This window comes from Haematobia irritans, chromosome 5, assembly GCF_050003625.1.
Source record: "Haematobia irritans isolate KBUSLIRL chromosome 5, ASM5000362v1, whole genome shotgun sequence".
NCBI lineage: Eukaryota > Metazoa > Arthropoda > Insecta > Diptera > Muscidae > Haematobia > Haematobia irritans.
Genome location: NC_134401.1, coordinates 106,124,558 through 106,137,716, shown reverse-complemented (window position 1 = coordinate 106,137,716; position 13,159 = coordinate 106,124,558). Strand labels below are relative to the sequence as shown.

The 13,159-nt window shown below is 33.9% G+C and overlaps 1 protein-coding gene across 1 annotated transcript; it reads right to left on the bottom strand.

Moving 5' to 3' along the window:
• Window positions 1–228: 228 nt before the first annotated feature.
• LOC142238323 (cytochrome P450 6g1-like) lies at window positions 229–6,122 on the bottom strand. Its single transcript, XM_075309927.1, has 2 exons — window positions 4,850–6,122; window positions 229–810 (listed from the first exon to the last, which is right to left on the bottom strand). Exons 1-2 carry the CDS (start codon window positions 6,092–6,094, stop codon window positions 520–522), a joined length of 1,536 nt encoding a protein of 511 aa, XP_075166042.1. The 5' UTR covers window positions 6,095–6,122; the 3' UTR covers window positions 229–519.
• Window positions 6,123–13,159: the final 7,037 nt, after the last annotated feature.

Genomic DNA, 13,159 nt, shown 5'->3' with positions numbered 1-13,159 from the left:
GCGCACATTCACAAAAAGAAAAACAATACTCACCCACGATCACGCACGAACTACTTTTAAAGACCCACGATCACGCACGACAATTCACCTGACTCACGACAAATTCACGAGATTCACGACATTTTCCAACTGGAAATGAACAACGGTAATCAAATTCACATACGAGTAAGAATTAAATCTTGTTTTTTTTTTTTCTTCTTCAATATATTAGAATAAAAATTCGATAAATGAGATGAATATTCTAATTATAATTTTATTAAAGCTAGATTTACAATTAATAAATACATTAATTTTCACGATGTCGCATATTTGGATCGAAATCAATATCAAAATCCTTCAAAAGAATCTTTGGGTGTATGATCCCAGTGACCTGCTAATTTACTATTTTTGAAATTTCTGATATTTTATTCACTTTCAAATGGTACAAATTTTTACTCTAAATTTTTAAACTTTCCCAAAGTTTATTCTCATAATCTTATGTCTTATTCGCTCTATTATGTATATATTTACATATATTATTTACGAATCATTTATGTTATCTTTTACAATGTCCAAGTAAACTCCTCCTTTTAATTGTAAAAGAATCGATTTTGCTTCAAACTCAGGCTGCAGTACCGTGTCTTTGCATATTCGTACATGATGATCCTTTAACAAATAGAGAAGTCCACATTTAACCTGTAGTAGTCCCAAACGAGTACCAATACAATTATGAGGGCCCATGCCAAATGGTAGATATATTCCGGGATTCAGTGATTCCTTGTTTTCTGGAGAAAAGCGTTCTGGATCGAATTTCGTTGGATTAGGCCAATACTGTAGAATATAAGAAAAACTCAAAATTATTGGAAATAGATTTAATAAGAGATACAAAAAGTGAAGCTTGTTACATCAAGTTTTTCTTTGATTTTGGACGACCCTTTTTGTTAGAATAATAAATAAATGTTGTTTCAAGCTCGAGATCTTTCTATACCCTCCACCATAGGATGGGGGATATATTAATTTTGTCATTCCGTTTTTAACACGTCGAAATATTGCTCTAAGACCCCATAAAGTATATATACTCTGGGTCGTATTGAAATTCTGAGTCGATTTAAGCATGTCCGTCCGTCTGTTGAAATCACGCTAACTTCCGAACGAAACAAGCTATCGACTTGAAACTTGGCACCAGTAGTTGTTATTGCTGTAGGTCGGATGGTATTGCAAATGGGCCATAGCGGTCCACTTTTACGTATAGCCCCCATAAAAAGGGATTTGGCTTTGATTTGAAATTTGGTACATGGTGTTGGTATATGGTCTCTAAAAACTATGCTAAAATTGGTCCACATCGGTCCATAATTATATATAGCCCCCATATAAACCGATCCCCAGATTTGGCTTGCGGAGCCTCAAATAGAAGCAAATTTCATCCGATCCGGATGAAATTTGGAACATGGTGTAAGTGTATGATCTTTACCAAACGTGGCAGAATTGGTCCATATCGGTCCATAATTATATATAGCCCCCATATAAACCGTTCTCCAGATTTGACCTCCGGAGCCTCTTGGAGGAGCAAAATTCATCCGATCCGGTTCAAATGTGGAACGTGGTGTTAGTATATGACCGCTAACAACCATAACAAAATTGGTCCACATCGGTCCACAATTATATATAGCCCCCATATATATACAATTATATATAGCCCCCATATAAACCGTTCTCCAGATTTGACCTCAGGAGCCTCTTGGAGGAGCAAAATTCATCCGATCCGGTTCAAATGTGGAACGTGGTGTTAGTATATGGCCGCTAACAACCATACCAAAATTGGTCTATATCGGTCTACAGTTATATATAGCCGATCTCCAATCACACAAAAATTGGTCCATATCGGTTCATAATCATGGTTGCCACTCGAGCAAAAATAATCTACCAAAATGTTATTTCTATAGAAAATTTTGTCAAAATTTTGTTTCTATAGAAGATTGTGCGAAAATGTTATTTCTATAGAAAATTTTGTCAAAACTTTATTTCTATAGAAAATCTTGCCAACATTTTATTTCTAAAGAAAATTTTGTGAAAATGTTATTTCTATAGAAAATTTTGTTAAAATTTTATTTCTGTAGAAAATTTTGTTAAAATTTCATTTCTATAGAAAATTTAGTCAAAACTTTATTTCTATAGAAAATTTTGTGAAAATGTTGTTTCTATAGATTTTTTAATTTAATATATACCACGTATGGACTTACATACAATATAGAAGACGATGTTAGGAAATTTTAAGATACCTTGCCATTGCCAAGCGTTACCGTAACTTATGTTAAGTAATTCGATTGTGGATGGCAGTGTTTAGAAGAAGTTTCTACGCAATCCATGATGGAGGGTACATAAGCTTCGGCCTGGCCGAACTTACGGCCGTATATACTTGTTTTACCATAATAACCTTATTTATTAACCGATCTTAGTCAAATTTATCACCATTTGTGGTATCAACTAAACCTGCAAAGTATCATCCAAATCGGTTCAGATTTAGACATAGCTTTCATACCCAGCAAAAAAATTTGGAAGTTCTTCCAAAGGCACAAATTTAAAAGCACTTCCAGAAGATGTACTCCCAATGATGGTCTTTATTTTAACTACGCAGGAAGTTATTTTCATTCAATTTTTTATAACATGCTTTTTTCATATTTTTTATGGGTAATTTTAACTTTTTTATTTCAAATTTGTTAAAAACAGTTTAAGAATTCATAAAATGGTACCAATTATTAAAATTTTGTAAAAAAAAAATGCTAAATCCAATCCGAAAAAATTGTGAATTTTTGGAAATATTTGATGCCAAACGTTTTGGACAAGCGTTAGAACCCATTAAAAATTTTAAAAAATTATAACAATTATTTATTTAACAAAATACCACAATTTTTTTTAATTTACATCCAAAACATTGAATTCGGATCACATCTAAAGAAGTGATGTAAATTCAGTGCATCGGCTGTTGAAATGGAGGACTTCCGTCCTATGACAAGCCCATGTTAAATTCATCCCTTCTGCGTCAATTTTGAACCACTTCCGGATCCAAAAAGAACATTTTCATTAGTTTTTTGGCGACGCTTTTTTTGCTGGGTATGTACACTCTTAGAAAAATATGTTTTTCATATGTTCCGATATAAACAAAGTGTGTTTCGGGCACAATTTTAAAACACAATATATTTAAGTGCAAACATGTAATGTTCCTAAACTAACACTAAATGTTTGGGACATCTATGTTAATATGTTAGAATATATTATGTTTGGGGCATAAATGTTTCATAAAAATCATATGTGTGAATGCAAACATATATAAATTTACAAATTTCGACTAAACATACATATGTTGTGATATTTTATCCAAAGCGACAGAGAGATTATAGAGAAAGAAATAGAGATGGAAACCGGGAGAGTTGACGAAAGATATCAACATAACACAGCGAAAGAATCAAAAGAGAATAATTTCTGTGAAACCGCTTGTATGTTGTTTCGGAAAACTGTTTTATGATAAGGCCAAAAATTTGATATGCTAAGTCTAAATATTATTTAATTTGAATAAAGAGAATGGACATTCGGAACCAAGAGAATAGACATTTGAAAAAAAAGCCTGTGTTTTCGCCTTGAGAGCAGCATTTTATGTATGTGTGGACATGTGTTTTGTTTATCATTTTGGCATTATGGGCACAATTTTTTTCTTGGTTCGTTTAAAGAAATCAGGGGTCTTCATAAAAATAACGAAAGGGCACTACACTCTTTTTAGAGTTGGGACAGTAAAATGAAATAAGGAGGAAATAGTGAAAAATTACACAGTAAAATGTATAAAAACAAAGTTTAGTTCCTCTTTATTAATAAGTAGTCCAAGAGGAGTTGACGGACACCTTCAAATATAAAAGCGGGCATTAAGTTCGAGTTTTGCAACTAAAACAATTTAAAAAGTTTATTTTCTTTAAAATGAATTAATTATTAAAGAAAAATAAAAGGCATTTTAGACCGATGGTGTTAAATGCTAGTAAAAAACTGTTCACGCCTACATAAATTTATGTTTATATTATAAAATTATTTATGTATGTTTATACTCGACTCCACGTTCTTCTTTTGTTAGTTTTTGAATTCCTTCCAAATTTTAAAGTTTTGTACCAAAAACAGTTTTTTGTTACAAAATTGTTATTTTTGCAATAAAAAAATAATATTTTATCCAAAAATCAGTCAATTTCGTTTATATCAAGCACTGTTAATGATTATAAATCTTTAATAACCCACATTTCGAAGTTTCATTATAAAAATTTAATATAGTATAAATATAAATGTGTAATTTAAAAAAAAAAGTGTTCGGTCGGAGCAGGGATTGAACCCACGACCCTTTGCATGCAAGGCAGACATGCTAACCACTGCTCCACGTGGCAAACAAATGTATGTTTCTGTTAAATAATATTATGTTTGCATGGGCTCGTGGGCGCTGCAAACTATGCTATATAAATGTAACTTATAACGATAATTATCTGCTGGTGACCATGACAGCTACGTAGCCCAGTGGATAGTGTGTTGGCTTACAAACTGTATGGTACTCGGTTCGATTCTCCGTGCAGGCGAAAGGTAAAATTTAAAAAAATTATAAAAGTGAATAATTTCTTCAACATTATTTGTATTACAGAAAAAGGTGCCAAGAATTAAAATATTTCGTGGAAGTGAAAATAACGAGTATGTTAGGGAATGAGCACAATCGTCTTTGGGAAAAATTCTTCCAAGCATATAATACTTAGGTTTACTAATTAAATAGAGGTGGTTTAGGGTAACATATGATATAGTCACGCCATATCACCATTAAAAAGTTTACATTCAATGAAAACTATTTTACCTTGGGATCATAGTGTATGCCATATGTAGATATATATACTGACATGCCACTGGGTATTGAAAAGTCCGAATAAGGTTTCAGGGAATATGATCCCATGTGCTCTTGATTGCATACACGCTCCAACACTGGAAGAACTGGATAAAGCCGAAGTGTTTCACTCACAACCATATCCATATATTCTAGTTTGCCAATATCCTCATAGGAGATTTTTAATCCTTCGGTTTGGGAAAAACATTTGAGTATTTCATCCTTTAATCTGATTTGAAGATCCGGTTGCTTAGCCAATTCTAGTAGAGTATTTGCTATAGTCGTTGAAGAAGTTTCAAAACCACCCACTGTCATAACCATTGCTTGGGCTATTAGACAATACATGAACTCTTCCATATTTCGATTCAATTCAAAGGCTTCCTTTTTCATTTTAACAAATAAATCAATCAAATCGCAACGCTGCAATCCACTTTGTTCCCGTTCTTCTATAGCTTTGGTTATGGCTGTTCGGAAAAATTGTTCCGTTTCGGGATAGAGAATTTTTGATCCAAAAATTCTTGCCATTCGTGGAGCAAAGCATACAATAACATAATCGAAAGCAAGTTTCCAATTATAATCGGCTAATTTACGAACCTCTCTATTAAGCTGCTCATTGGGATTTTCCAAGGAATTTGATTGGAAACCCAAAAGGGTTGTTGCTATAATATCGGTTGTATAACGGGCAAAAAAATCCTTCATTTCTACTCGATAAACGGCAGATTGCTGACTCAGATGATATTCCATATTTTCTCCAACTTGCTGAATAAGACCGAACATATTTTTCATCTTAGCATTGGTAAATATTGGGCTTATCTTTGTACGCATTTCTTTCCATATAGAATATCGGGTGAAGAACATTGATCGAGTCCCAATGGGATCATGTTCCATGTCCATATCAGCAAAACGATTGTGAAAGTTATCAAAATCTCTCACCAATACTGATTTGATGAGTTCTGGTTCTCTTATCAGCAAACTTGGTTTGTAAAGGCCATAGACACCCACTACCGGAGAGTCCGAGAATTTCGGATCATCATATATGGTTTTCAAGTGATAAGCAAAATTGGTCTTGAAAGTAAGGAAATCTTTGAAATTTCCACTGAATATTTTGCCTGGGACACAGGCTATTGAGACACCTTGGCGTGACCAATAGCTAAAATGAAATCTAAAGCATACATATGCCAATATGGAGATCACAAGGCACAATACTAGAAACGCCATTTCTGGAGATGACGAATGCTTGTCAACGAGATTGAAAAACGAACTGAACTATAGCTGAGCTGGCAATTGGCACCATGCATTTGCTTACATGCTTATCAAGTACTCTGAATGTAATGCTTTACATCATGGGCCCATGTACCCTACATTCGGTCTTCATCGATATGGTATTACGATATGATCATTCGCAAAAATATTGGTACGCTAATAGTTCAATGTATATCCCTAATTCTCTTACCACATATTACTTAATTTAATTAAGCACAAAAAAATTTAATTTGGACTGAATTAATTTGAAATGACTATAAAAAGATTAAATTGTATTTTCCGAATTTTGAAATTTATTAATCCTTTATGACGACTCCAATATCCGTGCAAATGTAACAGTCTAAACCAAAAAAATGGTCAGCCGTCACCTAGGAAGTATCCCTCTACATCTAATAACAAGCGTAAACTCCCGTGTTATTTTTATTGGCTACCCTCTTAATGGTATATATAAGTAATCGTTCTCGTTTTGATCCCATTGGAAATGTGCTTATTTCGTTTATCATGAATTCCACATCGGAGCCTAAGTTCCCCGTCTGCCCTTACAAGTTGATGCTCCTCTTTCTTCTCCTCGGCCTTTAGTCCGATTTTGAACATAAGTTCAACTATATCAAAAAGTGCCACAAAGTGCCAAGGAAAGTCTAAACTCGAGCGGAGCCGACTTCGACTACACACTATGTAGATCTACATTTCGATACCATCTCAAATCCTTCAAATTTGTTAAATTCTATATATAAAAGTTTATGTTCCCAAATAACATATTCAACATAGTTCCCTTCAAGAGCGATACAACGATTATAACGACCTTCCAATTTTTTGATACCATTTTGGTAGTACTCCTTCGGTTTTGCCTCAAAATAGGCCTCAGTTTCGGCGATCACCTCTTCATTGCAACCAAATTTTTTCCCTGCGAGCATCCTTTTGAGGTCTGAGAGCAAGTCGCTGGGGGCCAGATCTGGAGAATACGGTGGGTGGGGAAGCAATTCGAAGCCCAATTCATGAATTTTTGCCATCGTTCGCAATGACTTGTGGTACGGTGCGTTGTCTTGGTGGAACAACACTTTTTTCTTCTTCATATGGGGCCGTTTTGCCGCGATTTCGACCTTCAAACGCTCCAATAACGCCATATAATAGTCACTGTTGATGGTTTTCTCAAGATAATCGATAAAATTTATTCCATGCGCATCCCAAAAAACAGAGGCCATTACTTTGCCAGCGGACTTTTGAGTCTTTCCACGCTTCGGAGACGGTTCACCGGTCGCTGTCCACTCAGCCGACTGTCGATTGGACTCAGGAGTGTAGTCATGGAGCCATGTTTCATCCATTGTCACATATCGACGGAAAAACTCGGGTGTATTACGAGTTAACAGCTGCAAACACCGCTCAGAATCATCAACACGTTGTTGTTTTTGGTCAAATGTGAGCTCGCGCGGCAACCATTTTGCACAGAGCTTCCGCATATCCAAATATGTTATTGATGAATATGACCAACGTGTTCCTTTGATATCTTTAAGGCCTCTGCTATCTCGATCAACTTCATTTTACGGTCATTCAAAATCATTTTGTGGATTTTTTTGATGTTTTCGTCGGTGACCACCTCTTTCGGGTGTCCACTGCGTTCACCGCCCGCCGTGCTCATTTCACCACGCTTGAATTTTGCATACCAATCAATTATTGTTGATTTCCCTGGGGCAGAGTCCGGAAACTCATTATAAAGCCAAATATTTTGCTTCCACCGTATTTTTCCTCTTCAGAAAACAGTATTTTCTCAAAACACGAAATTCCTTTTTTTTCATTTTTTTTCACAATAACAAAAGTTTCTTCACAATAGACGCTCTATCTCACAAACTAATTGGCTTACAGACGTCAAATTTCGACACGAATCATTTGAAGGTTGGTACTATATAAAAATAATATGGATTTAATACTAGCGACGCCAACTACGTGTCAGACCGGGGACTTATCAGCCAACCTGTTACTCATGGTCATGGTGATATGCTGATCTAACGATGACCGACGGTCAGCTGAAATCACGCCAATTTTGGAATTTTGGAAACTTGACATATTGCAAATGGGCCATATCAGACCACTTTTATGTAGACATTTGACTTCTGGAGCCTCCTAGAAAAGTAAATTTCATCCGATCCGGTTGATATTTCATACGTGATATGAGTATATGTCTTCTAACAACCATGCAAAATCTCGTTCATATCGGTTCATAATAATATATGAACCATTTGAAATTTGGTATGAGATATCATTATGTGATATCTAATAACCACGCAAAAATTGGTGTATATCGGTACACTGAAAAAACTATTGTCGTGAGGTCATAGATTTCATGTCTTTAAAATACGAATGCAAATTTTACTTAGCATAGAAGACGCATTTCTCTAATATAAAGTTATTATCCTTGTCCAAAAGTCGATAAACTTTTCAATGAAGTCGTATTGTCCTTATAATTAAGTGATTTGACTAAAAATGGGTATCATAACATGAAAGAAAAACTGTTTGGGCTAAGATCAACTTGACTTTAATAATTCAAAAGAAAATCTTTAAAATTAATGAAATTGTCTTTAAATTTGTTGTATTTTGCCATCTTGACTACAAAGCAAAAAATCATTCAAAAAAGGACATGTTTTTCAACACTTTATTGTAAGGACGTTTTTTACTTGAAACATAGCATAATTTCTACTGGAAGTCGTGTCTGAATTTGGAAAATAAAGTTGTCGTTAACTCGTTTTTAAAGGAGTTTGATAGCACATGAAGAAAAAAACGAAAAATTAAAATTTGCTTCCTAGAAGCAAGTACACAAAACCCAAATTTAAAAGAGAATTGTGTCTGAAAAGTATCCTTACTTGTATTCTCCGCTTCTTTGGCTCGGAATCAATACCAAAATTTTTAAAATAAAGACAAAATCTTTGGAACCAGGCATGCTTTTTTTTCAGTGTACATAATTATATGGTTCGCATTTAAACTTTTTCCCAAATTTAATTTCTAGAGCCTCCTGGAAGAACAAATTTCATCCGATCCGGTTACATCTGCCCTCTGACTACCATACAATATCTACCAAAATGTCAAGAATTCTACCAATCTATCAAGCACACTGAAAAAAATATTGTCGTGAGGTCAAAGATTTCATGTCTTTAAAATACGAATACAAATTTTGCTTAGCATAGAAGACGCATTTTTCTAAAATAAAGTTATTTTCCTTGTCCAAAAGTCGATAAACTTTTCAATGAAGTCGTATTGTCCTTATAATTAAGTGATTTGACTTAAAAATGGGTATCTTAACATGAAAGAAAAAATTTATAGGCTAAGGTCAATTTGACTTTAATAATTCAGAAAAATTCTTTAAATTTAATGAAATTGTCTTTAAATTTGTTGTTTTTTTGCATCTTGACTACAAAGCAAAAAATCGTTCAAATATAGGACATGTTTTTCAAAACATTTTTTTAACGAAGTTTTTTACTTCAAACATAGCATAATTTCTACTGGAAGTCGAGTCCTAATTTGGGAAATAAAGTTGCCGTTAACTCGCTTTTAAAGGACTTTGATAGCATATGAAGAAAAAAAGCTGAGAAAGCGAAAAATTAAAATTTGCTTCTTAGAAGCAAGTACACAAAACCTAAATTTAAATGAGAATTGTGTCTTAAAAGTATCCTTACTTGTATTCTCCGCTTCTTTGGCTCGGAATCAATACCAAATTTTTTAAAGTAAAGACAAAATCTTTGGAACCGAGTATGCTTTTTTTTCAGTGCAGTAAAAAATCTACCATTTTTGGTCGAATTCGTTAATTGGTCAATATCGGTTCATAATTGTATATAGTTTGCCCTATATAAACCGCACAAGAACGAAAATGGCTTATATAGATTTTTTAATCTGCCTTTTATCGTAGACACCAAATGGACTAACTCACAATTAAGAAGACAATGTTAATTTGACATTAGCAACTTTTATAAAAACTCAAGTCATGCGATGATATGGATGACAGTCTCTAGTATACGTATGTACGTAATCCATGGCGGAGGGTTCATAAGATTCGACCTGGCCGAACATTCGTTCGTATTGAGTTGTGTTTGTTTGTTTTGAGATGGTTTAATGTCATATCAGTGAATCTTTAAAAAGTTGTTTATATAAAGCATATTAAGTAACTGGAAACTGATTAATCAGAATCTTAATAGAAATTAAATTATAATTAAATAATTAACATATAAATAGAACTACCCACACAACTTTTGATAAGCGCGTTTACTTAGAAAGAAAACAACAACAAAATCTTAAGCAAACGTGTAATAGGCTTTTCACATGATTACACACTAGGGTGTCCCGGTTTCTATTAAACAGAAGTGAGTAAAGTAGAAAGTCAGACTGAACCCAGCAAAAAAAGCGTCGCCAAAAAAGTAAAGAAAATGTTCTTTTTGGATCCGGAAGTGGTGCAAAATTGACGCAGAAGCGATGAATTTAACATGAGCTTGTCATAGGACGGAAGTCCTCCATTTCAACAGTCGTTGCAATGAATTTGCATCACTTTTTTAGGTGTGATCCGAATTCAATGTTTTGGATGTAAATTTAAAAATTCTGTGATATTTTGTCAAATAAATAATTTTTATAATTTTTTTTATAATTTTAATGTATTCTAACGCTTGTCGGAAACGTTTGACTACAAATATTTCCAAAAATTCACAATTTTTTCAGATTGAAATTCGGATTTTTTCGACAAAATTTAAATTATTTCTACCATTTTATGAATTCTTACTCTGTTTTTAACCTATTTGAAACAAAAAAAGTTAAAATTAACCAAGGCCGTAGCCAGGATTTTAATTCGAGGGGGGGGGGGGGTTCAACTTAAAAAGAAAAAAAATATTCATATAATCTCATGTGTAGAAAATTTTATTTATGCATAGGTATGTATACAATATTTTTATACCCACCACCATAGAATGGTGACGGGGGTATACTAAGTTTGTCATTCCGTTTGTAACACATCGAAATATCGATTTCCGACTATATAAAGTATATATATTCTTGATCAGGGAGAAATTCTAAGACGATATAACGATGTCCGTCTGTCTGTCTGTCTGTCTGTTGTAATCACGCTACAGTCTTCAATAATGAAGCAATCGTGCTGAAATTTTGCACAAACTCGTCTTTTGTCTGCAGGCAGGTCAAGTTCGAAGATGGGCTATATCGGTCCAGGTTTTTATATAGTCCCCATATAAACCGACCTCCCGATTTTGGGTCTTGGGCTTATAGAAATCGTAGTTTTTATCCAATTTGCCTGAAATTTGAAATCTATAGGTATTTTATGACCATAAAGAGGTGTGCCAAAAAAGGTGAGTATCGGTCCATGTTTTGGTATAGCCCTCATATAGACCGATCTCCCGATTTGAATTCTTGGGCTTATAGAAACCGCAGTTTTTATTCAATTTACCTGAAATTGGAAATCTAGTGGTATTGTAGGACCACAAATACGTGTGCCAAAAATTGTGAGTATCGGTCCATGTTTTGATATGGTCCCCATATAAAACGTCCTCCCGATTTGGGGTCTTTGGCTTATAGAAACCGTAGTTTTTATTCAATTTGTCTGAAATTGGAAATCTAGAGGTATTTTAGGACCATAAAGAGGTGTGCCGAAAATGGTGAGTATCGGTCCATATTTCCCCATTTTACTTCTTGGGCTTCTAGAATCCGAAGTTTTTATCCTATTTGCCTGAAATTGGAAATCTAGAGGTATTTTCGGGTCATAAAGAGGTGTGCCGAAAACGGTGAGTATCGGTCCATATTTTAGTATAGCCTCCATAAGAACGATCTCCCGATTTAACCCCTTGGGTTTCTAGAAACCGTAGTTTTTATCTAATTTGCCTGAAATTGTAAATATTCTGGTATTTTTGGCTCACAAAAACGTGTATCGGATTAAGTTTTTATCGGTCCATTTGGTAATGCCTCCATATAGACCGACTTCACTTCTTGAGGGTGTAGAAGGCGCACTGATCATGAAAATTGCTTGAAACTCAATGTAAAATTTCCAGATTTTACTTCTACAGATTTAAGATTTCAAATCAAGACGTTATTTTATAATTTTCTTGCACACTTACAAGAGATGTTAATGATTCCGCTAAAACTCAAACAAAAATGGTTCTTATAAATCCAGAATCTGATATAGTCCTCATAGGTGAAATCTTTAAATTTATCTTCGGGAAGTGTCCTCAAGTCCTCAAGCCCTCCTGAAATTTCAAAGGAAACCGTAATATTTGGTTCATGGTGGTGGGTATTTAAGATTCGGCCCGGCCGAACTTAGTGCTGTATATACTTGTTATAATATTAAATTGAGCCGACGGGCTTTTTGGGCAGCAAATAAATCAATGACTTCTTCAGTCGGCACATTTATTCGGCGATGAACCGACATTAATGCCAATCCATTGAGTCTACTCTCGCTAGTCGAATTTCTAAGATACGTCTTTAATCTCTTCATTGTTGAAAATGAAAGTTCGGATGAGTACGTAGTAAATGCAGGGATGGAAAATGCAGTACTATAGTACTTTTTTCAATACTTTTTCACCCCGGTCAGTACCGTAGTACCCCCGCAAATGATTTAGTACCTTTTGTGTAGACATTTTTGAGTCGATATCAGATTTATGGTACAATATCTTTGACAAAATATTTTAATATTTTGAGACAGTCTTTATCAACCTTATTTGCTAATAGTCTTTTACAAATATGCAAAACAGACATGTTCATGTGGAAAGAAAATCTCGATTTTGTAAAAGACATAATCAAAAACAGGATTTTATTGATCTTCAAGAATGTTTGAGTCGAAAAAAGAATGCGATTCTATATTATCGATTTTTTATTTCGGTAGAAAATGTTGTCAAAATTTTATTTCAATTGAAAAGTTTGTAAAAATTTTATTTCTATAGGAAATTTTTGCAAAATTTTATTTCTATAGAAAAAATTTTGCAACATTTTTTTTCTACAGAATTTTTTTTGCAAAATTTTATTTCTATAAAAAATGTTTGCAAA

Bases quoted from the DNA above. Each gene is read 5' to 3' on its own strand.
- LOC142238323 (XM_075309927.1), bottom strand. From the start codon at position 6,094: ATGGCGTTTCTAGTATTGTGCCTTGTGATCTCCATATTGGCATATGTA. The intron at 811-4,849 runs GTAAAATAGTTT...TATATTCTACAG, and splicing joins GCATACACTATGATCCCAAG to TATTGGCCTAATCCAACGAA.